Raw genomic sequence first — 27,880 nt, 5'->3', positions numbered from 1 at the left:
GTACATTTCATCATATACATTCCTTTCTTTTTTTTTTTTCATTTTTCTTTTATTATTCATATGTGCATACAAGGCTTGGGTCATTTCTCCCCCCTGCCCCCACCCCCTCCCTTAATACCCACCCCGCCCCCTCCCTCTCCCCCCACCCCCTCAATACCCAGCAGAAACTATTTTGCCCGTATTTCTAATTTTGTTGTAGAGAGAGTATAAGCGATAATAGGAAGGAACAAGGGGTTTTGCTGGTTGAGATAAGGATAGCTATACAGGGCATTGACTCACATTGATTTCCTGTGCGTGGGTGTTACCTTCTAGGTTGATTCTTTTTGATCTAACCTTTTCTCTAGTTCCTGGTCCCCTTTTTCTATTGGCCTCAGTTGCTTTAAGGTATCTGCTTTAGTTTCTCTGCGTTAAGGGCAACAAATGCTAGCTAGTTTTTTAGGTGTCTTACCTATCCTCACCCCTACCTTGTGTGCTCTCGCTTTATCATGTGCTCATAGTCCAATCCCATTGTTGTGTTTGCCCTTGATCTAATGTCCACATATGAGGGAGAACATACGATTTTTGGTCTTTTGGGCACAGCAACTAAGAGATAGCATAGATAAATGGGACCTCATAAAACTAAAAAACTTCTGTTCATCAAAAGAAATGGTCTCTAAACTGCAGAGACCACCCACAGAGTGGGAGAAAATATTTGCCAACTATACATTAGACAAAGGACTGATAACCAGAATATACAGGGAACTTAAAAAACTAAATTCTCCCAAAACTAATGAACCAATAAAGAAATGGGCACGTGAACTAAACAGAACTTTCTCAAAAGAAGAAATTCAAATGGCCAGAAAACACATGAAAAAATGCTCACCACCTCTAGCAATAAAGGAAATGCAAATTAAAACCACGCTAAGATTCCACCTCACCCCTGTTAGAACAGCCATCATCAGCAACACCACCAACAACAGGTGTTGGCGAGGATACGGGGAAAAAGGAACCCTCTTACACTGTTGGTGGGAATGTAGACTAGTACAACCACTCTGGAAAAAATTTGGAGGCTACTTAAAAAGCTGGACATCGATCTACCGTTTGATCCAGCAATCCCACTCTTGGGGATATACCCAAAAGACTGTGACACAGGTTACTCCAGAGGCACCTGCACACCCATGTTTATTGCGGCACCATTCCTTTCTTTCTGAAGGAAGTGGAATAACATGAAATTTTCACTTCCGTGGTGGCCTCCGTCCTTGGGAACAGATAGCAGGTGCCATAAGACATTTCCCAGAGCCTTCATAGGGTCAACGTCAGTCTGTGTCACAGCTTTTCATACTTGAGGCCATTCCTCATGCACATCCTCGTGTGGCCAGGGCTGGCAAGTGTCGCTGTGGACAGCAGGTTCTGGCCGTCTTCACGTTCACGCTGGTGAACGTCAGATCCTGGGCTTTGGGGACTTGGTCACTGGCCTTCCAACAAGGACAAATGGGTGGTTGTGAAGCAAACAGTCCTGGTCACCCCACCCCTTGAGATTTTCCTGGGGACAAACGAAGGAGCATTTGACTTGGGGTAGCTCAGTGTTCTGGCTCACGGGACAAGCAGTCAGGACCAGAACCTGAGACCTGGGGTCCATGAGGTTGTGGACTCTGGGGTTGACCTGGGACAGACATGGACTTACTAACCAGGACAGGCAAAGGTTTCCCTGTGCCTCAGATCCCCCCTGCAGAACAGGCTAGTTATGGAAACTACGTCTTGGGATTATTATGAAGGGGTATGAGTTAAATGCAGGTAAAAAGCCTCCCTGTTGTTTGCAAGAATACCTGGGGAGGAGGCCAGGGTGTTTTCCACGCCAGGGAGAAGGGGAGGCTCCCCTTTCCTGCGAGCCTGGAGCTCTGCTCAGACGCTCGCTGCACTGAGAATATAAATGGCAAATGCAGAGGCAGCAGCCAGGCGGGGACCAGGGTTCCCCACTACTCTGCCTCTCTGTGGAATTCGCTGGGGAAGCGGAGGGAGAGGAGGCGGGGACCCTGTGTCGTGTTGCTCCTGGGGGCAGCGGGAGGCAGAACGGCTGGCTGTGCACGCAGTGGGCCACCCCTTCCTCAGGGGACCTCCTTGTTTCCACAGCATATGCGTGAGGCTGCAGAACGACGACAGCAGTTAGAGTTAGAGCATGAACAAGCCCTGGCCGTCCTCAACGCCAAGCAGCAGGAAATTGAGCTTCTGCAGAAGGTGAGGTGGGAGGGCTGGTGTGAATGTGTGCATGGGGGAATGAGTGAGTCTGGAAGGCCGGGAGAGGCTGAGGGCCTGTGAGCACCTGACTGCCACCCCGGGCCCAGGTGGCTACAGAGTCCCCATTTCTTGTCTCAAAGGGGGGCCCAGTGGCCTTTGTTCCCTCTGTGTTCTGGTTAATCTTTGGCTGGCTCTAGACCATGTAATGCACAAACCAGTGAAAGACCCTCATACCAGATGCCCGGGGTGGGACTGAAGGAAAAGGGACACTCTTGTCAGTGGGTGGCCGGGTGACTCAGGGAGAAAGACAGTCTGCAGTCTCCCTTACTCCAAAACTGCACAGGAGTGTTGACTGCCACTCTGACCCAGGACACCGTGTGAGAACTGCAGGAACCAGTCAGTACTGTGGAGGGCAGAGGTGGGAGCTGGGTTAGATGGAATGCCCGCCCAAGGTAAATCCTGGCCCCATAGGACGGGGTTATAAGAGGGTTACTTTTGGTTTATATCTGCTAGCTTGAGGTTATTCAAGTGGGCTAAGTGAGAAATATTTATAGCATGATCCATTGAGAGAGGAGGTAGAAAAAGAACAGAGGAAGGGGGAGAAATCAAGAAAGTGCAGAGGAGAGATGCACGAAGGAGGGAAGGAGGGCTGGGCTATTTGGGGAGTGCCAGCTTGGCATGGATGATGGTCACCGGCCTTGTCTGCTGTCTCACTGAGTAGGAATAGGACTGGGAACCTTGAGATGCTGGAGCACACAGACCCGAGGACGGCTCTCCCCTGCTTTCCCAGTGCTCTCCTCCCTTCCCTCTCCTCTGGGAAGGGAGGGGCTTCCAGACAGGGGCTGCAGAGCGGGGAGAGCAACAGGTCTTCAGGCTGAGCCAGGGGCACAGATTGTCAGTCTGCAGCTGCTGGCCCAGTGCTGGCCAGGGCAGGCAGCAGATACCTCCTCTGCCCTTCATGAGGGCCTCCATCTTCCGGCCTCGCCAGGCCTTGGATCTCACAATACAGGACACACTCTATTACTCCTGATAGGAATCTGTCTGCTTTTCCTGCTGGAGGAGTTTGTTAGCAAGACACAGCAGGCAGATCTTTCTCGATGGCCTTTCCCTAGTCATTTACCAAGATCTTGTATTAGAGATTTCATTAAATCCACACTGATGGCGACTGTCACAGTCCCCATGACCTGTCATAGCAAGTGGGCTGGCATGCCAAGAAGCAATACTTCATCTGATGTTATCTGGAAGGGACCCTGCTGGGTGGTGGGTGAGAATATTACTGTTCTCTCACGGGGCCTGATGGGGCTTCCTGGGGACCCAGAGGGACCTGGATGGCACCTGCATCCTTTCATTGCTATTCAGAAACCACATCTCCAGGCTGGGCCCGTCTGAGGCAGATAAGAAGTCTGCAGAAATACAAATATTGCCCAATAAGGATGAGGAGACATTGTTTCCTGACGGAGCCTGGAGTTACATTTACTAAGCATCTGCCACTGAGGGAATAAACTGAAAGTAACTCCATTATTCATTATCTCCTCTGGGTATCGTCCAATTTCCTGTGCTCCTCTTGTCCCTGCATTCTTCATTGTCTCTGTTTTGGACACACTGATGCTTCCTCGCGGGGGACAGAGGAAGGGAAAATAGATGAGATATGAAAGTGCCAATTTTGTCATTTCTGAGAAATTCGGAAGTTGTTTTTTTTTAAGTGTTAGGAAGGTTGGGTATGGAGCACAATGAGACTGGTGGCTTTGTCACTGAGTTCATGGTCCACTTGCTCCACCCAGGACATTCGTGCCAACTGTGTCACTCGCTCCATCATCCAGCAGTGTTGTGTCCTACAGCTGCTCAGCTGGGTGTAGAAAAGGACGGACATAGTGTCCAGCGAGCCTGAGCCTCTGCCCTTCAGGGAGAAAGTAAGTAGATGACTAAAAGAAAAATCAAATGAGCCCAGGCATGATGAGCACCAGGAAGAAGCTGGACAGAACAAAGTGGTAGTTTGGCCAGTAGCGACATTGCACAAGGGTGAAATTTAAGTGAGTAGAAGACACCCGTCCACGTCGAGAGCTGGGGAAGGAGCTCAGTGGGACAAGGACATAACTGGCAATGGCGGGGTCGGGGAGAGACTCAGTGTGTCTCAGAGAGCAGGATGGCCAGTATGGCTGGAGGCAAGCAGTGAGGAGCAGGACTTGAATCCAAGACTGGAGCAGAGCTAGAGCCTTCCTCGCTGAGCAGTAAATCCTCCATGGTAAGGCTAGAAATCAGGACCCAAACTAGTCCTTATCTCCCTACCATGATAAAAGTCACATGTTGTCCTTGGATTGTCAGGTCAGAGATGATTCAGATTTGGAGTGGAACTACCTCAGGAGAGCTACCTGGTCTCTGTCCATATCTGCCCTCCCCACGCCTGTGAGGTGGTTCTTGTCAAACGTGTGACCCCAGGTGTAGGTGTCTCTCCAGCTGGGAGTCTCCTCTGAGCCCCAGTTGTTATCTCTGGCTTGTGCTGGACGTAGCTGCTTCATAATCCCATCCCACACTGACCCAGTGACCTCACTCAGAGCACCTGTGCTGCTCTTGCCTAACCTGAGCTCTGCAAAGGGAAACCCCTTCTTCCTGACCACGGACCACGTCTGCTTCCATTTCTGCTGCTTCTGGGAGTCAGGTACCACTTCCGCTTGTCATCTGCGTGGTTCTTACTCCTGGGCCAGCCTGCAGGCTGAACTGCAAAGTCCCTGCCAGGTCTCAGTCCTCTTGGGAACTGTGAATTCCATGTCCCTAAGACTCTGGCCCTAGCCTTCTCCTCCAGCTCTGGCTGTTCCTGAGGCTGGAAGTAGAGCTGGGGTCGTGGAGCAACCTCCACCCCTCTCTGTGCTCTGGCCTCTGCCTCCTGGCCCTGGTTCTTCTTTCCCTGAATGTACAGCGTATATCAGGAAGCCAGGTGTATCTTGGTGCTAAAGTGGGACTGGGTTTGTCGCACTTCACGGCACTTGGATTGGCCTGGCCTCCAGCTATGGCCACCCTAAGAAAGAGCAGGGCACCTGGGCATCTAATATCAGGGACCAAAACCCAGTGTCCTGTGCAGGGCACGTCCCCCTCCTTAGCAGCTCAACTCTGACCCCTGCCTGCTATGGGGTGGGAGAAGCAGGTGGGATGATGCCCAGGGGAGGCATTTGCCACATTAAGGGACAAAGGACGAATGCACAGATGGTCAAAGTGCCAAGGCTATCTGTCCTTCAGGTAAGGTGGGACCAACCCGACAGCCAGTCTTGGTAGCTGGGTAGAAGCATGGTTCATGAAAGTAAAGACAGCAAAACCAGGGACGGTCCCATCTACCTCAGCCACAGCCGTCCCTGGAGCCGAGCCCCGGGGACAAGGGGGTCAGCACTCATTTGGTAATCTTCATTTCATCCATTTAACAGCAATTTATTAAGGGCCCCATAGCAGCATGTTTCGGGGACTCAGCAGAAAGTGAGGGTGAAGAATAATCACAATAATAAGAGCTGCACCCACGCGTTACTGCTTGTTGTAACCGTAGAGGTCCTGAGCGTCCTAGCAATGCCCACTTCTTTCTCCCTCCCTCCCTCCCTCTCCCTGCCTCTCTCTCTCCCTTCCCCCTCCCTCCCCCCTCTCCCTCTCTTCCTCTCTCATTCTCTCTCTCCCTTTCTCCCTCTCTCTCCTCCTTTCTCTCTCTCTCCCTTTCTCCCTCTCCTCCTTTCTCTCTCTCTCTCTCCCTTTCTCCCTCTCTCCCTCTCTCTCTCTCCCTTTCTCCCTCTCTCTCTTTCTCCCCCTTTCTCTCTCTCTCCCTTTCACCCTCTCTCTCTTTCTCCCCCTTTCTCTCTCTCTCTCCCTTTCTCCCTCTCTCTCTCTCCCTCTCTCCCTCTCCCTCTCTCTCCCTTTCTCTCTCTCTCCCTTTCTCCCTCTCTCCCTTTCTCCCTCTCTCTCTTTCTCCTCCTTTCTCTCTCCCTTCCCCTTTCTCTCTCCCTTCCCCTTCCCCTTTCTCTCTCCCTTCCCCTCCCCCTTTCTCTCTCTCTCCCTCCCCCTTTCTCTCTCTCTCTCCCTTCCCCCCTCCCTTCCCCATCCCTTTTTCTCCTCCCCCTCTCTGTCTCTCTAAGCATTGTTATTAGCATATATTAGTGTACAGGTGGCTCACGGTGACATTTCCATACATGCTTACAATGTACCCTGATTGGCTTCACCCCACAGTGTGATGTGTGAGCACAAGGGAGGTCCACGTGTGACCCTCACCCGCAGACCTGGGCGTTGTCCCACTGTTCACCCTCCTGTGTGAACGGAGGTCTTCAGCCGTAAGCTATTAAGAATGTAAGGTGCTTACACCACTGTGCAGGGTGCAGGGTGCAGCAGGGAGGTCCACCTAGCTGGATTTCCCTCCTCCCTGCTGTCTGGGATGTCACTGTTGTGTGTAGAGGGCAAGGTGAGGCTTGTACTGCCCCTCTGAATGGACTCAGGGCAGTGGTGGCCCTACTTTGTGTGTGTGTGTGTGGTACTGGGGTGGAACCCCAGACCTTGCACTTGCTAGGCAGGCGCTCTGCACTGAGCCCTGCCCCTGGTCCCGGGCCCCCTCTCGTCTCCCCAAATGTGCTCTTAGGGTGTCAGCTTTTGTTCCTCAGCCTTCTCTGCCTGACTGCTTGCCAAGTCAGGAACCCTGCCTGAGGATCCACAGCCCTCAGCAGTGGCAAGAGACCTGTTCTCTTTTCTGTGGAGCTACTTTAAATAGCACCAATAAATGTGATCCATCCTCACACACCCCAGCCACCCAGGCTCTGGGTGACTCTGTGTCCTGAGCATTGCAAAGGGACAAGTGCCATCCTGCTGTGTGTGCACATCGCCTAAGACCACTGTTGCCGCTGTGGACTGTCCCATGTCCTCAGCCTCCCATCCTTCTCATGACAGGCTGCTCTGGCCTTAGAGGGCTGGGGGTTGTCTGCGGGAGCTCCGGCCTCTTCTCAAGGTTTCCCTGTCCGCACGAAGGTCACGCTGTCCCATGCGTGAGCAGTGGCCCCCAAAATGAGCTTCACTTGAGCGTCTGCAGAGATGTTATAAGGTTTCAGTGCTGCCAACTTGAACTGTTAAATTTAACGATCCATTCTGATTGCCCAGCTTGGAAGTAACCTATGCAAGCCAACTCCTGATTTGCATCCGAAGCCAGACGCGAAGTCACAACCGCCAACTTGGCTGAGGCTCACCAGCCTGCCAGGGAGATTTTTTTTTTTTTAAATCCTGACAGTTAAAAACGATCATAGATTCTACTTGACTCAATGGCACTGTAATTTATGTAGTCCTTATATGTTCCCTGGACTATTCATCTTTTTTTTTTTTCTGATTTTGTTATTTATTGCAGTTTTTGCTTTGAAAGGAACAATTTTAAGCATCCAGTGCTTGAGTTGAATTTCAAGAATGGTGGAATTAATGCACTGTGTTCTATTCACTCGCTGGGCTCTTAAGTCCTCCTTGGAAATCCGTGCGAATGGGATGCACGTGAATGAGTTCTGGAAATCTCAGGCGGATCCTCTTTTAGTCTGTGTGAGGGAAGCTCTTCGCTCTCCTCTGCCCACATGCAGTCTTGTGAGCGCGAAGTCTAAGCTGCTAAGATAAATGTTTGCTGGCTCTTTCGTGATGGTGGAGAGTCCAGCACTAATTATACTCCAGGAACCGAGAATCTCAAATGTAAGTCTCAACTTAGCACATGGATGTTTTATTAGCACTCAGGTTTTTGTTTTCTGTGAGACCCAGGCTGGCCGTCACGACCTTCCTGCCTTAGTCTCCCGAGAACTGGGCTCACCAGCGTGCATCAAGGCACCTAGCTGTTATGCTTATTATTTTGAGAGATGCTTGCTCTATCATGTCAGCAAAAATTGAAAAATATCTGTGAGCCCAGCTTGGGGGACGGTGCACACAGCGTGGCAGGAGGGGGTGCAGCCGGGGAGCTGAGATCAGTCTCTCTTCTCTGGCCCATGATGCAACCTTGGATCCCCACTGAGGAATGTCTCATTCCTATGGTGTTCATTAGGACTCTTGGTTTCAAGAGATAGAAAAATCCAGCAGGAAATTTTTGTTCATACCTCACAGAAAATCTGACTTCAGCTACAGCTGCATCCAGGGCCCAAACCAAGTGACTTCAGACACAGCTGAATCCCAAATTCCAACACAACTTGTTTCTCTCCACATTGTTCTGGGTTGGCTTCATTTTCGATGTCTGTGTGGAGGCCACTAGCCACCCCAACCTTCCCCTCATGGTGGCAAGATGACTGCAGTTGCTCCAACCTCTTCACTCAGGTTAGGTCTAAAAGGGAAGGGTCCTTTTTCTCAGCATTCCCCAGAAGAAGGAATTAGGCTGCATGTCTACCCAATAAACCAATCGCTGAGAGTCTGGAGCCATTTTCGTCATCTTCTCCATAAGGTGAAAGGTAGACCTCAGAAAATTCAGGGGCTCTTCCTGGGAGGGGAGTTCACCAGCCAAACACAACACAGGCTTCTCTACCCAAGAGGACAACACTCAAAAATCTTGCAGTCCAGTTTTGCATGAATTGCCTGTGCCAGGCAGTAGCCATTGTGAGGAATTTCTTTGGTGGGACGTGTAGAATTTCTTCTGCATGGCAGACAATTTTGCCATCACTGCTTTGAAGAGGGCAGCCCCCCTGCTACAGGCCAGAGGTGTGGGACCCCCAGCTATGGTGGCTCTGCCAGCACCTGGGGAGGTCTCAGGAGGACTGGAGCTATGGGCATCCAGGGTGCAGAATGACGCCTTGTTTCCCCAGCAGTCAGAACAACAGTGAAGGTGTTCCTGAGGCTTTAGATGAGTCATCCTGCTTTCTGGGTCCAGCCACCATCCGCGAGGTCCCTTCTCAGCTGCAGGCTGGGGGCCACCCACCCTCAGGCCCAGCCAGGTCCTACAAGGGTCTTATCCCCAGAGCTTCAAACTTAATCGAGTCCACTCCATCTGGCCCTGGCTGGTTTACACCCTTAGAATTTAGGGGCTCATTTGTCAATAAACCCAGGCTCACAGCCTGGTCATGCAGACACTGATATGAATCTCTGTCCCCCCCCCCCCCCACTAAACACTCGTTCTTCTCTCTCTATTATCAGGCTCAGGTTGAAGCGAAAAAGGAGCACGAAGGTGCCGTGCAGTTGCTAGAGGTAAGCGAGGGAGAACGGTCCTGGGGAGGGGAGTGTATGGAATGCCTACCAGAAACGATCAGCATTTCTTAGGTGCTGGCTGTGTACCAGTTCTGCCTCCTCTCCATCGTCCCCACGAGCAAGCTAGCTGACCCATGGGTTCTGTGACGATTTCCATCCTTAAGTGAGGAAACTGAGCACAGAGAGGAGAAGTAGCTTTCTGAGCTGGGTCAGAGCTGTGTGTCCCTGCTGGCTGCTCTCGGGCAGGAAGCGAGGCTGATGGGCCTCTCGCTCCACGAGAGAGATTTCTCCTAGAAGTGGGGGAACTTTCCTGTGCACATCCGGTCCTCTGGTGGGTTATGTGTAGGACATTTTTCAGAGTTGACACCAATTCTGAGGCAGGATCTGCAGGGCCAAAGAAAGGAAGGTCTAGGAATTGAAGCAGGTAAAGCCATCTGAGGTACTTCCAGGCCCACTGTCCACATGGGCGTGACTGCTGCCCACAGACCTTCCTTGGTAGCCCTGAGGATGGGGGCTTGGAGGGGAAACAGCCCCCGTGTCCACCAGCTGGGGTGCCCACTCCTTGTCCCTGGCTCTTGGTCGATGCTGGCCTCCTTGGGTGTGGTGGACAGGCCGAGAGAGGCAAAGTTCTCAGCCTGCGGGCCTTTGGCACGGCCATCCTTCCTGCACCGGGAGCAGCTGGCTCCCCACCTGCCAAGGTCAGAGGCTACTCCATGCGTGGCCTCTAGGGGGCGCTTGCCGAGCGGATTGCCCTGCATGGCTACACCGACGTTTCTTGCTATTAGCTGAAGGTCCAGCCCTCCAGCTAACGGATGAGGTTTCCCTGTACAAAGCAGCCTTGTCCCTTGTGCCCAGGGGACCAGCCGCCACTGAAGACAAGCGTGTGCACTTCTCACGTTGCCTTTTGAAGTCTATTCCTCCCATGGGAAAGACCCCATCATTGCAGTCCTATGTATTAAAATTGATTTTTTTTGAGAGCATTCATTAGTTAATGAACATCGGGAGGCTCAATAAGCATGATGAATAGCAGACAGGCAGAGTCACAACCCTGAGGACTCAGCTTCCTAGGGGAACAGTGTGGCTCCCTTGCCTAAACCAACCTCAGCACTTCGATCTGCTCTCCCTGGCTAGACACCAGTCCCTTTCCCCAGTCGCCCCAGAGCCTACCAACTTGGGCACCTGTGTCATTTCCATGACCTCCCGAGCGTCTGCTCCCCACTGCCCCGCTGCAGCCTGTGACGGGGGGCTGTTGGTGGCATGCACCTCTTTGAGCTGTGCCAATGGTCCTAACGCTTGAAACATTTGAAAACCAGAAAAAGCAAGATCCCTTTTATTCATGACATCTCTCTGTGACCGTCTTGCTTGGCTCTGCGCCCAGAACGTCCTGGACAGAATGCAGGTATTCAGAGTGGCGTCCCTGCCCCGTGTGCGTGCTGTGTTCTCCCGTGAGCCCTGGGCCTGCTCCCAACACACCTGGAGGTTCTGACCCAGTGCAGCTTCTTGACGTGGGCAGGGTCCTTTGCCCAGGAGTGGCTGGGGAGCTGGAGGAGAGATGCAAAGCTCTGCTGTCAACACTGGGAGCAGGCCTGGTGCACACAGTGTCCCATTGTCTGCCAATGCCGTGACGTTCTTTCAGGTTTGTCCTGTGAATTCAGATGACCCCCGGGAAGGGAAATGGTTGGGGCTGGTTTTCCTTGGGTCAGCACATGACTGGGGGGGGGGCCCAGCCGAGAGCCCAGGATTAGGTCAGGGGTCCTCAGAATTCACATGGACCCCTGGACATTTGCTTCCCCCCATCAGCTGAGCCAGCAGCACTGATTCTGCTGGGAGGGGGGCACCTTCTTCTGTTTTTCAGCTCCCCCTGGGGTAGAGGACTAGCTGAGTCTCCCCTCAGAGCTGGGCTTGATGCTGATTTCAGAGACTAGACAAGGGGTCCTCAAGGTGGGGGGCTGGGACCCGCAGTCTTGGCTTCACCCAGGAACTTGCTGAAAATGCAGCCTTGGGTACAGCCTAGACTTGCTGAACCCCAACTCTAGAGGCAGCAGAGCTCTGTGACTGACACCCCTGTGGGGCCCCAGGCAGCAGGTTGGGGTGCCCACGGCTGGCTGCTGGGAAGGAGGATGGTTTAAAGGAGCGTTCTCTGAAGTCTTGGCCAATCCATATTCCAACTTTATAACTGGAATCCCCAGCCCTGTCAGAATATTGACTGAATCACAGAGGTCCCTGAAACTCGGGGACCTCGAGGAGGCAACCATGAGCCTGCCAGTGCTTTGCACGTAATTCTTCAGGCTTCCTCCATGGGCGTTAGCTCTGTCTCTTCCAACGTCCCTGGTCATCTCCTCCTGGAGCAAGTGTCCCCTCTACTCTCAGCACCGTCCTAGTTGGACAGTGAGCACAGCACATGGACTCTGCATTGGCTCCTCTTTCTGAAACCCCCGAGTTGGAGAGGTGCAGCATGGAGACACGTGGGGAAGCCAGCAGCTACATCTCTAGATGTTTTCCTCTCTCTTTATAAAAACCACTTCGCATTTGCAAGTCTCTGCTGTTCGTTCCAATTATAGGGCATTTGCCTGACTATTCGCCATCTGTCATGATCGTGGTTGGAGCACGGGCGCCTGCACTCCCCCGCCACAGGCGGACACTCTCTGGGAGGGGTTGGGTTCGGGCCCAGCCAGCAGGGACAGGTGGGACACCACACTCTTTGGAGCCCCTGTGATCTGTGCTGCTTGTCTCTACCACCAGCTCCATAGATGTCCATTCAAGGGACTGGAGTCCTCCGAGTCCGTGCCTGGATATGAGACTCTTTAGAGACCCAGCCTTGGGCACAGTCCCCAAGATGGCAGGCAATGGGCCACCACAGTCCCACACATCATTTGTTCAAGGTTGGACAGCACTCAGATATGGAGCCAGTCCCATGGCTTTGAGTTTCACTAACAAATGCCAGGATGTTCCATTGCTCCTGCTTAGGAAGAAACTGGTCATCTCACCAGGACCCTGGCTGCGCTGACCAGCACCCCTCGGGCATCAGTGGAGATGTAGTATGAACCATCAAGCGTGGCAGAGCCCTCTGCACGGCTGCAGCCCACTGGGATTCTGAGTGGAGAACATGACCCTGGGGCTGACATTCAGCCTAGTGGGACACAGGTTCTCTGTACTGGAGGACTGCAGGTTACAAACCTTGAAATTCTCAAGCCCCAGGGTGCCGTGAGGGACAGTCCAGCCTGCTGGGGACCCGCGTGGGTGAAGCTGGAGATGTCTTCAGGGCTGTGGGGACCAGGCCTACATTTCAGGGTCATAACACACACCAGGACCCTCCCGTTTAGAACGGGAGATTTTACATTGATGTGAAGGTGCCCTGCTTCTCTTGAAAAGCTGGCACTTTGTCCAGGGGGGGGTTGGACTGGCACTGAGATGCCCTTGGCCACAGCCTCCTTCATGTCCCACACGCTCAGCCCTACCCGCCTCATTTGCATCCCCTATGGAATCCATGTGTCCTGTGGTTTGTACTTAGTGCTCAGACCATGGGCCCCAGCAGGCTCCCTGAGGCCAGCCACATGTGCCCAGCAAGATGGAACTTTACACAGCCACATGCTCCCCAGGGCCCAGCAGGCCTGCAAGGCTCAGACCCTGTCTGTCCACTGACTGCCACATGCACACACACACTCAGACTCTCTCCCCTGCCCTTGGCTCAGCTCTCAGCCCTTCTGCCACCCCATCTTCAATGCGTCTGAGCTCTGGAATTCCTGCCTGTGGCTTCACCCCGCCAGGGCAGCTCCTTCCCCCAGAGCTAATTGTGCAGGAACCCCAGCTTCTCCCAGCAAAGGGAAGTGGACTCTGGCCTGCTGCGGGACCCTGCCCCTGGGTCTCCATACACCAGGGTGGGCCCTGGAACCCTGTTTTCCCATGCTGTGCCTTCCCGCTTTGAGACAACTGCCTTGGCCAAGCTCATTCAGCTTTTTCAAAGAAGAATCCTGCTGATTTTTTAATGAATCAAAGAAATTAATTATAGTCCTGGGATCTGTTAGGGTTATTTTTAGAAACCTGTGATCTCCGACATAAATAGCACTTCGTTCTGGACGGAGGAGTGGAGACACCTTAATGCCTATGGCAGGGAGGAGGAGGAGAGAGAGGAGAGGAGAAGGGAGGGGAGGGGAGGGGAGGAGAGGGAGGAGAGGGAGGAGGAGCAGAGAGGAGATCCGTTGCTGAGCCCTGGATGAGTCTGGGCAGCAGAATGGCTCACAGTTATGCTCTTTCATTCCCACATGCTGGTATTTGGCATAAACATCAATTGAGCACCAACTGGGTACTGACGTCGGTGCCAAGTACTGGGGATACAACAGGAAATGGGCAGGCCAAACCCTGCCCTGTTGGCATTGATATTTTGGTGGGGGATCCAGACAACACTCAAGGTTTATAAGACATCAATGGAACTTTCCAGTCATCCTTGCATGAGGCACACCAACAATGCAGGACTCGCCTGTAGACTCAACAAGCCACTGCCACAAGGAATAGTATACTTGCACACCAAGCACTGCTCTTTTCATTGATTCAGCAAACACTTATTGAGCACCAACTGTGTACCTGACTGTGCTAGGTGACAAGGATGTACCCATGGACTAGGAAGCAGAGGCTCGAAGCTTACAGTCTGTTACAGAGACAGACAAGAAAACAGTAACTGGGGAGCTGGGTGTAAAGCAGGAGACGGGAAGCACTGTGAGGGACAGAGTGCAGGGTGAGGAGGTGGAGGGGAGGCCCCCCAATCCCCCTCCATGTGTGCATCTTCTGTGATGAGTGGCAGAAACTCTTGTTGTGGAAGGGATGGGGAGAGAGTGACCTTGTTGTGCAAACACTGCCTGAGAGACTGGCAGCACCAAGGGTCAGGAGGCCAGCAAAGATGAGAGCTTTTCCAAGACTGGTCATTGTCACAAGTCCAGGCCTGTCCTGCCCGAGGAGGGAGCTCGCTGGGCCACCCTTTTCCTACATGTCTCTTCCCTGGGACTCCCGAGGTGTCCTTGTGATGATGGCAAATGCAGCCACATTGCTCACCAGTCCAGCAGACTGAGTTTCCTGCACTACTAGAAATGTGTTCTTTGGGGGGCTGCAGTCCAGTGGGTGGGCACCCATGAGAAAGCAGTGCAGAGGGGGTCAGCAACAGAGCTGTTCCCAAGTCAGAGTCAGTCTCACTTCAGATCACAAGCAGCAGAGGCACGGCGTGCCGACCACCAAGTTCTGGGCTGTGCATAGCCCGGAATAGTCCATAGCTGGCTGAGCTGAGTGACTGCAGGGTTTCTTCTCACAGTGGCCTCCAGCCACGTCCCATGCGACCCTGGGTGATCAGATTTCACCACACTCCTATGGAGATGAAGCAGCCCCTGCCACACGTGTGCACAGACACGCAGAACACACACACGTGTGCGCACACAACATGCATACATGCACAGACACAGAACACACATGTGTGCATAGACACACATGTACAGAACACACACAGGCACACACACACACATGCACACATACACTTATGCACAACACAAACAGGTACGTATGCACGTGCCCACCACCAAATGCCACCCGCTGACCTGTCCTGCCTCTGCTGTGCAGTCCAAGGTTCGCGAGCTGGAAGAGAAATGCCGCACGCAGAGTGAGCAGTTCAACCTGCTGTCCCGGGAGCTGGAGAAGTTTCGGCAGCACGCTGGGAAGATCGACCTGCTGGGCGGCAGCCTGGTGGCCTCGCTTGATGTCCCTTTGGCCCCCGGCAAGCCTTTCCCACAGTTCATGAATGGACTAGCCACCTCCATCAGCAAAGGTAAGTGGCTGGCCTCCCCTTGCCTTGGCGGTGGTGGTGAGGAAGGATTCCCAGTGGCCTCCCAGAGAGGCTGAACACAGGTGGAGGCTGTGTGACAATGGCTGACAGAGGGCTGGAGGACCCAATGTGGCAGGACTTTGGGTGCCAGAGGCTGCTGATGTCCATGCCCTCTCCAGGTGTCTGTGATGCTCTTCCCAGGCACATCACCTGTGCACAGGTGCAATGTGGCAGGCCTTTTCACAGAAGAGAGAAAATGAGGCACTTGTGTGGTCTCACACAGCTTGTGCACGACAGCATTGGGAAGGGGACCTAGTAGACTGGCCCCAGAGTCTCCGCGGGTGACTACCGGGTGGGGTGTGCTGGCCTGGTGCCCTGAGTTCTGCGAGCCTCATCTTTTGTCTGGAGTTTTCTCAGCAGCTAACAACATCGTGATGTTGTTACACCGTTCAACAACACCGTTCCCTCAAGGCAGTGATAGGGAGGTCTTGAATTATATCCACCTCCCCTCCATCTTTGCTTAGCCGGTAGAGTGAGGCAAGTGCCTGTGTACAGCAGAGTCTTGTCTTGGTACAGCAAAATGACCTCACGCACCACACAGCCGGTTTTCTTTGGAGTGGCCGCACTCCCTGGGCATGAGACTGACCTCTCTCCTGGAAGCTAAGTGAGCTGCAGGCCTAGGTCTGTCTACCTAATCCAAAAGATTTTTTTTTTTTTTAATTTAAGGGAGAGGAATGTCAGACCTCACTTTGAATGTATACAAAGACAATTTCCAAATTTCCCCTAGTTCTTATCACAATAGACCAAAAGTACCTTGGGTGCTTTTTATTAAAATGACAGTGCTGCTTGTTCTCATCCCCTCTACCACCCCCAGCTCCCCTCCTCCTCCATCTGCCTTTTGGCTCATGGTTACGTCCGTTGCTATTGCTGTAAGAAGTGAGGCAGGTCCAGGTTCTCCTGCAACAGACACTGCACTCACACAGCGCCCCCAGGATGGGTTTGGTGCCAAGGTCTTGTGTAGAGTCCTAGTCGGTGGGCAGGTCAGACAAGAACCAAGATGGACAGCTAACAAAGTGGCCTCTGATCGATGAGTTAGGAAGAGGTCCCGGACTCTTTGAGATGGGGGAAGGCGGCCACCAAGAAACAGAGTTTGAGCTGTGAGACCTGAGTGGGAGAAGAGGGCAAGGCAGAGAATGTGTGTGCAGCCCTCCTGTGCCTCCCCTTCCTGGGGAGGACATCAGACCCAGTGCTCAGGGTTCCATGGGGGCTGGCCACACGGGCAGCCCTGCCTGGCAAGTACACAGAGTCGACTCAGGAAAGTGGTATTTGGCGTGGGCAGGGCGCAGTGTGTGTGCAGTCGAGGCCCCCGGATGTCTTTATCCTCAAGGGGACTTTGCCTACCCGTACAGGGAGCACATCAGGAATGGCGTTGGCAGGCACAGCAAGGCCCAGCCTTGCACGCAGCCCTTCTGCAGGCACTGGCCCCCAGCCTGCTCAGCGTGGGGCTGTGTGAGGCTGGGTGAGACTCCGGTCACAGGAGGACCGGGCTTTCCTGGGGGAGTCCGTGTAGAGACTGAGCTGAAGAAAGGCCAGGAGAAGTGGACACTGAAAACAAAACGAGCCCCCCAAATCAGATGGTCCTCTGCTTAGCAACCCAGTGTCAGGGCCTGGTGGAGGGAGTTGGTGCAGCTGGTATGGATGGTGTGACACGGGCTGATCCCAAATGGATTTCAGAGGCCGGGGCCAAAGAGGGAAATGGCTGGGTGCAATTTTCTTATCTTTCCCCTTCCTCCCACCCGTGACCATATTCATGGCCAGGTCATGAGGGTTCCCCTGGACGCTGTTCTGTGATTGGCGACTATATCCCGCTGCCCAGGGACAAGCCAGAGCCTCCGCGCGCGAAGCCCGCCTTCCTGTCGCGATCCGGCAGCCCAAGATGCAGATTTGAGTCCGAAGTGAGTCCTGTGGGGCAGGGTAACTGCCAGTGTCCTGTACATCTGGGAGGATGCTGGTTGTCCACCCTGAGACCCTTCCCCTCCTCCTCCTCCCTCTGCCTCCTGGGCCCCTCTCACTGCCTTTAATTCCCAAGCTGTAATTTGCTGACCTACTGTGTGCCAGGGTGTGGGATCCACCTTGGACAGACAGAAAAGGCCTCCAGCTTGGTGCCGATGGTGCTCTGAGAGGGGACACGGCCCCCAGTCAGGGTTAGAAAGCTGAGTCATGGAAGGTTCTGGAGATCACAGAACCAGGTCATGTGACCCAGCAGTAGGTCTGGGAGGAGCAGCTTTCTCAGAGGGCTGTGGGGAATTTGTGTCCCATTGCATCGACGAGAAGGTCTCTTCCTGGTGTAGGGGCCTGGATTCCTTACACGAGTTGCTGTGTGGGCCTGCAGGGTCCCACACAGGCCGGGAACGTGGGCTTCTCAGCTCTCGGGAGTTCTGAAGCCTGAGTCCACTTTCTCGAAAGCCCAGGGAGACCATGGGAGGGTCCCGTGTGTGTGCTGTGGTGTGGAATGTGAAATCCACGGTTCCAGTAACCCAGAAACACCCTTGTCCCCAACAGATGGATAATGAACGGAATTCCAGTACCTCAAAGCAGAGATTTTCGGGCAAAGTTCACCTGTGTGTCGCCCGCTACAGGTAAGAGTGGGTCACTCTTGGTGGCCCTGAGCACCTGGGTGTGTAGGACAGAGGAAGTGAGGGGGCTCCCGGAGCTCAGAAGGTCCCTTCTCTCTAGCCGGGCCATGGAGGATGGACAGATCCAGGCTTGGGTCTGGATTAGCAGGCCGCGGTCACTAACGGGTCACAGGCTGGAGGGCTTCGCACATGGCTTTATTCCCTCCCAGTTCTGGAGACCAGCAGTCTTCATGGAGGTGTCCCAGAGTCACGACCAATGAAGGCTCCAGGGATGAGCCCTTTGCCTCTGCAGCCCCGATGCGTGTCTCCATCTGCTGCAGATTAGTGTCCGCCCTACTCCCAGTTGGCCTCATCTTACCTAGTTAACATGTACAGAGACCTAGTTCCAAATGAGCTCACATGTGGCCTCCGGGAGGGGGACAATCCAGCCCACAACAGGTGGCAAACAGAAAGACACAGTGCTCTGTTGGCTTCTCCCTGGTGACCCCTCTTTCCATCCAGGTTCCAGGTGGCGGCTTGCTGAGTTACAGGCTCTGGGCTCATTTCTTGCAGGGATCTGGGGGCTGTGCTCCCAGCAGAGAGAGCCAAGGTGGCCACACCTGCCTCTCAGGTTCTTTGCGGGAGGATGGTGAGGGCTGCCTGCTGCCCTCAGCCTCAGAGCAGTCACGGCTCAGGCGGACGTGACGTGACCGAGTGCCGAGAGTGTGGCTAATGCAGATGTACTTCCTGCTTCCACCTCGGAAACTCAGGCTCTGTCCTCACAGGTGGCCAGGATGTGTTTAGAGATGGACACTGCTGTCTTTGAGTTGGCGTGGGGCCACCCCAGTCCCACCCAGTATCTGCACACAGAAGTGCTGAGGACAGAGCTCAGGGAGCTGTGGCCCTTCCTGGACCCTGGCTTTGTGCATGTGAGGTAGGGTGGCCTTAGTCGCGGCTGGTCCATGTCTGCAGTACATCCGCCTTCTCCAGGCTGGGGAGGTTTTCAGACAATCGTCTTTCAGACGATCACTGGGTCAGTCTCAGTTGATTGCCAGTCCACCCACCAAGCCGCACAGCTGCCCCTGTGGTTGTGGACTCTACATCAGATGCTACCTATCCTTGGGTGTGAGCTCCCTGCCGTACCCCGTGTCACGCTGACCCTGGGAACATGGTCACAGTGTGAGAAGGCTGCAGACCATGAGTGGATGAACCCTCAGTGCCACACACCAGGACAGTGGCCAGGTGCTGAGTGAGGTCCTCTGAGCCTGTACAATCCACACTTGTCCCCCTGGTCCAGCAGGGCCCAAGAGAGCCGCCCCCTTCCCAACTGTGTGCCACAGGCAATGTGCAGAGCTGTCCAGTGGGCTCACTGTCCTGCCGCTGTGTGGGGACATGAGGCTTGGTCCAGGCCAGTTGTGCAGGAGGGTCATCCATACCAACAGAGAATGAGTGACAAGTCAGATACCTGGTCAGTCACGGCCAGGTGCTCCCTACCCACCGTGTTTTCTTCTGTTAGGGAGTTGTTTGTGTTTTAAGGTTTTTTGTTTTTGTTTTTACCTTCTGCCCTTCCCCAGACCAACCCAAATCACAGAGAGGATAGTATGTTTCTGGTCCTAGAAAATGCTGTATTTCCAAGACTCTAATACCCTTAGGGTCATGGAAGATGGAAATGAGAGGCTTTTTGCCGCCACCCCACCCTTGGAGATTAACGTCACCCTGCAGGTGCTCAACAACCTGCTTAGAAGTTTCTCCAAATTTCAGCTAAAGCTAAAAATTCTCCTCCTCTCCCACCCTCACTGCTGCTGCCCTCGCCCTTCTCCTTCACCTGGGGCCACCTGTCTTCACATCTTCTCATTCTTCCGTTCAGTACAGTCCCCACAGCGGGGAGCAATTTGCCTGAAATCTAGGGGCAGCTGGCACATTGTCAGCTCCCCCAAAAGGACCCTGCTTCCTGCCTCTGGTCCTTTGCACATGCTGTTCCCTCTTTCAAGATCTCTTGTCTCACCTCACCCCACCCTGAACTTCACATTCCAGCCTTATCTGTGTCCATTCCTGGTGCACCTGGCCATGGTGGACATTGTCAGTTTGGTGGGGAATTTACTTGGATCCCGGGCTCTGATGTGAAGGATGGAAGTGCCTTGGTGTGTTAAAACAGCTAAGAGGGGGTCAGGAGGTCCCAACGCAGCCCTCCTCACCTAATGGGTGAGTCATCTCACCTCACTGGGCTGCTAGAATCAGGATCGATGTCTTTGTTTTCCTCCCTGAGACTTAATGGCTGTCAAACAGCACACGTGCCCTCAGCGTAGGTAAACTGTACTGCACCATTGGTCTGCAAGTCATTGTTACACCATTATTATAATTTTATGGTGGCCTGCTGTCACCTCCAGCCAGCAGTGGTGTTCCTTTAATTTTCTTACCGAGACCTTTCTGCTATGTCTGCTAATCTTTTTAAATAGAGAACTACTCTAGGTTCATCTTACTTTTGTTTTATGATGGCTGTGATGAAAAAAATGTCACATACAGTCCACTGGGGACTTGAGAAGATAGGGTCTCTCACTTCTGGGGCAGAAATTGGGTGCAATCATTTCTTAGGACATTTGACCATATCACCCCGAGAGTCAATCAACGTGTACACCGTTGACAAACAAATATTCTTCCCAGGATTTATATTTAGGAGGAAATCGTGGAGCCACTGAAAGACGAGGGATTTGGCACAACGCTGAATGTATTAGCCAAAGTTTGAAGCAGCATCTGTGTACCTTAGGAAAACAGTCAAGTAACGCATGCGGGACATACATCCACCCCAAAGGATCTGGTAGATAGTCCCGAGGGGGAAGTGCACGTGGCACAGTGAAAAGCATGAAGCAAATCGCTCATGACTTGACCTTGACTAAGTTGGATTTAAAGGTCATTGTGTTCATTTTCTTACCATCTGCTCATTCATTTGGTGGAAGAGAGAAATGTGAATCAAGTATTAGTTATCAATATATCCTCAGACCCCAAGGGTCCAAGTGCACAGCCGGCTCCAGAATCGCTTTCTCCTAAGATTGTGAGTGAGCCAGGGCAGGCTTCAATTCCCAGTGCATGGAGAACTCACCAGCCCCATGCTGTCCTGTGGGTTTGTGATCCTTGGTGACAGGCACCCTGTGTATCCAGCCGGCCAGCTGCAAGGGACAGGCTGGGAGCAGTCCACACCTAGGGCCGCTGATGAGTGACCTGTGTTTTTTCCTCCAGCTACAACCCCTTCGATGGACCCAATGAGAACCCAGAAGCCGAGCTCCCTCTCACGGCAGGAAGATACCTCTATGTCTACGGGGACATGGATGAGGACGGGTTCTATGAAGGTCTCTGTGGGAACATGGCCCATCCTGCAGACAAGCACGTTTGGGGTCCGGGAGACCCGCCAGACTCCCAAATCACTCCCACCCGCCCCTCTTCAAAGACTGAGACAGCTGAGCGGGGGTCCCAGTTTTAAGTCCAAGCTGCCCCTGACACTTGGTGGATGCTTTTTAACTCTTATCTTGGCAGAGCTGCCTCGTGGCTGTGTGTCCATCCCTGGGGCTGATGGACCCTCTACAGCTGTCTGTTGGTGTCCATAGGGGATGGGTTCTAGGATCCACGGACACTCAAGTCCCTTGTATAAAATGGTGCCAGGTTTGCATGGAAGCCAAGATCTCATCTCTAGATGACTTATAAAACTAACAGAATGTAAATACCATGTGAACACAAACAGTGTTTCCACTGTATCATTTATGGACTAACGACAAAAAATAGTCCATTCTCCTTCAGTATGGGCACAGTTTTTCCCAAGTATTTCCTATCTGCAATTGGTCGAAACCTCAGATGCAGGTCCCCTGGATACTGAGGACTGACTGTGCTCCCCACAGCGTTCCTGCAACCCTCACGTCTCTGCCTCGCCCCAGGATCCTCACTGAGAGTGGCTCTTGGCCCCTGCAAGGAACAGTCCCACTGACCTGCTGGCTATCGTGATTACTCAGGGGTCCAGCCCCATGTCCTGCCTGACCTCTCCCTGTCACATTGTCACCAGTTTGGAATTAGTAACAGTGGGCCCTCCACTGTCGGTTCAGCTTGAGGAAGTGTGTGTGTGGCCCCGAGGCCCATGTCCACTTCCTGATTCTAGGTGTGGGGTGTCTTTGACAGTGTCCCTGAACTGGTACACTGCCCTGCACGGACAGAAGGGTGCTCTTGTGTGACCTCACAGAGCTTCCCAGAGTGGGCGGGGCTCAGAACATACTTCCTGGGGGCTGCTGAAGGGAGGTCCGTCTCTCTCAGTGACATCACGAGCCAAAGCCCAGTAAGCAGCTGACCTGGCATTGTGAGTGGACCCTTAGCACGGTGCTTTGGCACACCAGTGTGGGCAGGACCCAGCAGAGCTTCCAGAAAACCTTGAAGTCTGCAGCTTTCACCCAAGCTCTGTGCCCATGTAAACTCTCCAGGGGCCCAGTGCAGAGCAGGGTGCAACACTCAGGGCACCACAGTCTGAGGGACAGCAAACCCTCCTTGTCCTTTCTGGGCCTCAGTTTACCTGCCGCAGAATGAAGATGGCTGCAGTATCCACCCTGTAGGGCATCTGTGAGAATGCATAGTGTTGGCACGATGTGCTCAGAATAGAGCCTGGCACATAATCATTGCTCAGAACATGTCATTGTCACCACCACCACCACCATCATCACCTTTCCTCTGTGCAAGAGTGAGTGTGTTCTTATAGACAGTCCTGGAGGCAAAGGATTGACTGCCCCAAGACCCTCACCCTAGGTAGGGGCGAAGAACAGAATTGGAATCCTTATTTATTCTGTTAGAACCCAGGACAGGTTAAACAGTGGACGTGCTCTCCCAAGGCCACCTCTCAGTCCCCCTAAACCAGAGCTGAATTTTGGTATCTTCCAGCCTCTTGGGGTCTCATTGGATGTCTTGGTGAAGCCCTGTGATGGAGAAGGGAGGAAATGGTTGGTCTCTCTCTCTCTCCCTTTCTCTCTCCCTCTTCCCACATACACAAGGAAAGATTCCCCCAAACCGCCTCATTCTCAAATCTCCTCTAAACACCTTCCAGGTTTCGGGGACCCTGCTGGCATGGTTTTTTGAGTCCCTACTAATAGGGACTGCACAGAAAGTTAGACTTCTTCACAGAATAGAGAGATGTCCCATGATGGCCACCTGTGACCACAAAATGACAGCATTCATTTTGTCACTCAACGTAGAGTGAAATTGGTCATTTCACCTTAAACCAAGTGGACAGGCTGGGGACTCACCGCGGGGTGCCTGGTGCTGTGTGAGGAGCTGGGAAGTCACCTTTCATGACTAGTTATAAGCTACTTGATCAAATTTAATAGGAAGCTGGTTATTTTTTAACCTTTCAAGGCCACAGACTTGACACGTGTGTCCTAAAGAATGAGTACCTACTGTGTGCCAGGGTCACTCCAGGTCTGGACACGGGGTGGTGGGAGCTCCCTACCTGTGTGGAGTTCAGTTCTAGTGAGGGAAAAGTCCACGTGCACCCAGATAAATAAGCTTGCCCACTCCAGACCTTGGTAACGCACATCGGAGGGGCTGTTTCAGGTGGTGACATTTGAGTGGACACCTATGAAGCCTGGTGGTCCTACTGGGGGGAGTGTGGTGTGTGCTGTGGGACCACAGGGCCCATGGGATGGTTGGCTGATACTGTCCTTGTCCCCAATAGGAGAACTCCTGGATGGGCAGAGAGGGTTGGTGCCTTCCAACTTTGTGGACTTCATTCAGGACAACGAATCCCGGTTGGCGAGTACTCTGGGGAGCGAGCAGGACCAGAACTTCATCAACCACTCCAGCATCAGCCTGGAGGATGAGAGCATCCTTGACCTCCACTGCCTGACACACGTGGACTCGACCATCACCGACGATGGTGGGGGGACGCTGGACGTGACCATTGATGACACTGGAGAAGACATTGTGCCTTACCCTAGAAAAATCACCCTTATCAAACAGCTCGCCAAAAGTGTCATTGTGGGCTGGGAGCCTCCGGCCGTGCCGCCCGGCTGGGGAACTGTGAGCTGCTACAACGTCCTGGTGGACAAGGAACCGCGCTTGAACCTCACCCTGGGCAGCAGAACCAAGGCCCTCATCGAGAAACTCAACACGGCCGCCTGCACCTATCGCATCTCTGTCCAGTGCGTCACAAGCAGGGGCAACTCAGACGAGCTGCAGTGCACACTCTTGGTGGGCAGGGATGTAGTGGTGGCCCCCTCCCACCTGCGCGTGGACAATATCACGCAGATCTCCGCTCAGCTCTCTTGGCTGCCCACCAACAGCAACTACAGCCATGTCATCTTCCTCAACGAGGAGGAGCTGGACATCGTCAAGGCGGCCAGGTACAAGTACCAGTTCTTCAACCTCAGGCCAAACATGGTCTACAAGGTGAGGGTTTTGGCCAAGCCTCACCAGATGCCCTGGCAGCTGCCCCTGGAGCAGAGGGAGAAGAAGGAGGCCTTTGTGGAGTTCTCCACGTTGCCTGCAGGTGAGTCTGCATCTTTGCATGGGTCCCCAAGGGGGAGGGCACCCACACAGGTGGAAGTGGACAGAAGGAGGAGACCGAGTCAGTCACTGATCGCCTGGGAAGCCCAGAGCAAGTGAACATGTGAGAGAGAGCAGTGGGCTCCATTTAGGACTGGGCTGTGGACGATGCTCCTCTTAACAGGTGAATCTGCCAGAGGCCCATCCTGTAAAAGATGGGAGGGGAATGGAAGCGTCACAATTCCCTTATGTTCCCTCCCAGACACACAACTGAAATCATGAGCTCCTCTCAACATTGTCCCTCCCTTCTTGTTGTTTAGTTTTAAGTAAGCACCTGTGGACAGATGTGCAACATGTGTGAAGTCCCCTGCCACAGGCATTCTGGGTTCTGGGCACAGCCACCAAGGTAAACCTGTCTCCCCTCTGCTTTCCCAGTTGAAAGTGGGGAGGGAATGTGTTCCCTTCCATCCCCCACACTCCTGGGGACAGGCACAGCAGCCTGCGGGAAGTTATCCTTTGAAGGACAGGATCCAGGGTTCTTAGGTCAGTGGGCAGCTGTTGCTGTGGCCTCCCAGGCATCCCCGGGGCTGGTGACCACTGGATGCACACCAGCAGGTATCAGAGGCGGGAGCAGCAGCTGAACAACCAGGTGAAGGGTGGCCGGCTCCGTGGGTATGTGTGCATGCACATACACCGTGGAGGGACTCTGCACGGGTGATGGACAGTGAAAGGCCTGGGTGGGGTCCACTCATGCCACCTGACCAGTTACTGGAGACACCTCTGGGAGAAGAACAGTGGCGAGATCAATGTGCACCATGTACACTTGCAGAAGTCCCTGGTGTGGGGCCGATGTGAAGAAACACCTGTCATCTAGGCTCTGATGGGGGCTGTAGTCATCACCTAAGGGGGTGTGATTTGAGGGTGCAGGTGAAGCAGGGAGGGTTCCGTGTGAGGAAGGGAATGCTGCCTATGGTCACAGTGACATCTCTATTCGATACTCAGCTCCACTGTGAGAAGTCTTTATTCAGTCATCTTCTTCTATCAACCCACCGTTGACTGGTTTCCGGTTCCTGGCTACTGGTGAATAAACACCATGGAAGTATTGTTTCCTGTCTCCCCGTTGACTGTGATGTCAGTTGCAGGAATTCTGTAAAGGATCATGTAAAGGATCCGTGTAAGGAACTTCCTTTCTATCTATCCCCCGTGCACCCAGAGTATTTATCAGGAGTGAATGATAATCGTGTCAGGTGCGTTTCTCCGTCTACAAGTCATGATTAATTTTATTTCATTAACAACATGAGGTACATTGCTTTGGGGATTCTGAGTAGCCTCACTCTTCTAGGAGTGAACTCTACTTAGTCCTGATCTATCGCATTTTAAAAATATGGCTGGATTAGACTTGAGATTTTGTTGGGGATTCTTACATCTATGTCCGTGAAGGATATTCTGAAATTTCCTTACAACCTCCTTTGGTTTTGGAACCAAGTCTGCTGGATTCATAAAACAAATTGGGACTTATAAAATGAATTTGTCTTCTGCTCGTATCTGTAAGATATTCAGTAACATCGATCATTTCTCTCTTTAATGTGTGAAAGGGTCACTAGGAAAACTATACAGACATGATGTTTTCTTTGTAGAAATGTTTCAAGTTACAAGTTCAATTTATTTAATATACACAAGGCCATTTGGATTTTCTGCTCCCTCATTTGTCAGTGTTGGTAACTGTATTTTTCAAGGAATTTTCCCATTTCACCTGAATTATCTCATTACCTACAAAATTGCCCATAGTATTACGTTATTCTTTAACTGCCTTTGATGGGTAGTAATGTCTCTTCTTGAATTTCTGTTGGTAATTTAGGCTTTCTCCTTTTTTGATGAGATGTGTAATATGTTTATTTTATTTTTGATTTATTAATATATTGCTAGTATGAAGGGACTTTGTTGTGATATGTGTACAGTATACCTTGAACACGTTCACCTCCTCCATTAGATTTCCATTCCCCTTCTCTTTCTCCCACTCTTTATCAAACAGTGTTTGGTGGGTTTCATTATGCTGTCTTCACATGTACATATGAGGTACACTTCCATTCTTGGTATCCTTTCCTTTCCTTGTTCTCCTCTACATATCTTCCCAGACAGCCCCATGTACATTCATGTCCCATCACCATCATCACCGCCATCACCACCATCACTATCACCATCACCATCGCCATCACCATCACCATCACTACCATCACCATCATCACCATCACCACCACCACCATCACCCCACCACCATCACCACCATCATCACCATCACCACCATCACCATGGCCATCACCACCATTATCACCACCGCCATCACCAGCACCACCAGCACCATCGCCATCACCACCACCACCATCACCATCGCCATTGCCATTGCCACCGCCATCACCATCACCGTCACCACCACCACCATCACCATCACCACCATCACCACCACCACCACCACCATCGCCATCACCATCGCCATCACCACCACCACCACCATCACCATCGCCATCACCACCATCACCACCACAACCACCATCACCATCACCACCATCGCCATAGCCATCACCACCATTATCACCACTGCCATCACCAGCACCACCAGCACCACCAGCACCACCATCGCCATCACCACCACCAGCACCATCATCGCCATCACCATCACTGCCACCACCACCATCACCAGTATTATCACCACCACCACCAGCAGCACCACCATCACTACCACCATCACCATTGCCATCACCATCTTAGGTGTAGGTTCCACAAGTGAGTGAGAACATGTGGTATGTGGCCTTTTGAGCTTGGCTTAATTATCTCTGTTTATTATTTTATTAATGTATTCAAAGCTATAATTTTTGCTTCGACTGACTTTTATGTTTTTCATAATTTTTTATCTTATTGATTGTCACATATTATCATTGTTTCCATTTTTTTCTATTGATTTTTGGCTTAACTTGCTTTTCTATTCTGTCCTACATTTTCTAAGCAAAAATTAGATCCTTGAATTCAAACTGTCTTTTTCTAATAGAGATATTTAAACTTATAAATACTTTTATTATTTTACTGTAGCCCACAATATATGATATATCCTCTTCCTTTTATCACTCATTTAAAAATATTTTCTGGTTTTCCATGTAAAGTCTTCATAACTCTGTACCCAAGGAAGTTGATTGATTTGTAAATATTTGAGGGTACATGAAGAAGTATGCTACTGTTACTGGTTTCTAATTTAATTTTTTTAGGTTCAGACAAAATATTCAGTTTAAGTCCGTTCGTCTCAAGTGTACTGAGACTTGCTTTGTAACCCAGCATAGGTCTACACTGATGAGTGTTCCTCAGGACATTGAAAAGACTGTGCATTATCAAGTCTGGCAACTGTTAATTAGGTCAAATTATTTAATAGAGCTCTTCAAATGTTCCCTAGCCATACTGGGTTTTGTTTCCTTGGCTTATCAGCTATGGAGAGAAATCATATATTTGCCTATTTTTCTCTTTAGTTTTGGCTTCATATATTTTGAAACTATTATTAGTTGAATACACAGTTTGAGTTGCTAGCTGTTCCTAATGAATTGTCATA

General features: G+C 52.1%; 1 protein-coding gene across 12 annotated transcripts in view; it reads left to right on the top strand.

The window, feature by feature from the left end:
- Window positions 1-27,880, top strand: part of Rimbp2 (RIMS binding protein 2) — a 190,529-nt gene that overhangs the window by 119,307 nt on the left and 43,342 nt on the right. For 11 of the 12 annotated variants that reach the window (XM_074061337.1, XM_074061336.1, XM_074061334.1 and 8 more), the window contains 7 exons: window positions 2,110-2,214; window positions 9,313-9,363; window positions 14,965-15,169; window positions 16,985-17,121; window positions 17,729-17,805; window positions 21,016-21,125; window positions 23,480-24,292. In XM_074061337.1, coding sequence (XP_073917438.1) covers window positions 2,113-2,214; window positions 9,313-9,363; window positions 14,965-15,169; window positions 16,985-17,121; window positions 17,729-17,805; window positions 21,016-21,125; window positions 23,480-24,292 — 1,495 coding nt within the window. In that variant the 5' untranslated portion in view covers window positions 2,110-2,112. The remainder of the gene's footprint in view (window positions 1-2,109; window positions 2,215-9,312; window positions 9,364-14,964; window positions 15,170-16,984; window positions 17,122-17,728; window positions 17,806-21,015; window positions 21,126-23,479; window positions 24,293-27,880) is intronic. The other variant, XM_074061327.1, reaches the window with a different exon arrangement.

Source organism: Castor canadensis, chromosome 18 (genome assembly GCF_047511655.1).
Source record: "Castor canadensis chromosome 18, mCasCan1.hap1v2, whole genome shotgun sequence".
Lineage (NCBI taxonomy): Eukaryota > Metazoa > Chordata > Mammalia > Rodentia > Castoridae > Castor > Castor canadensis.
The sequence above is the reverse complement of the archived record's forward strand: the minus strand, read 5'-3'. Positions and strand labels throughout refer to the sequence as shown.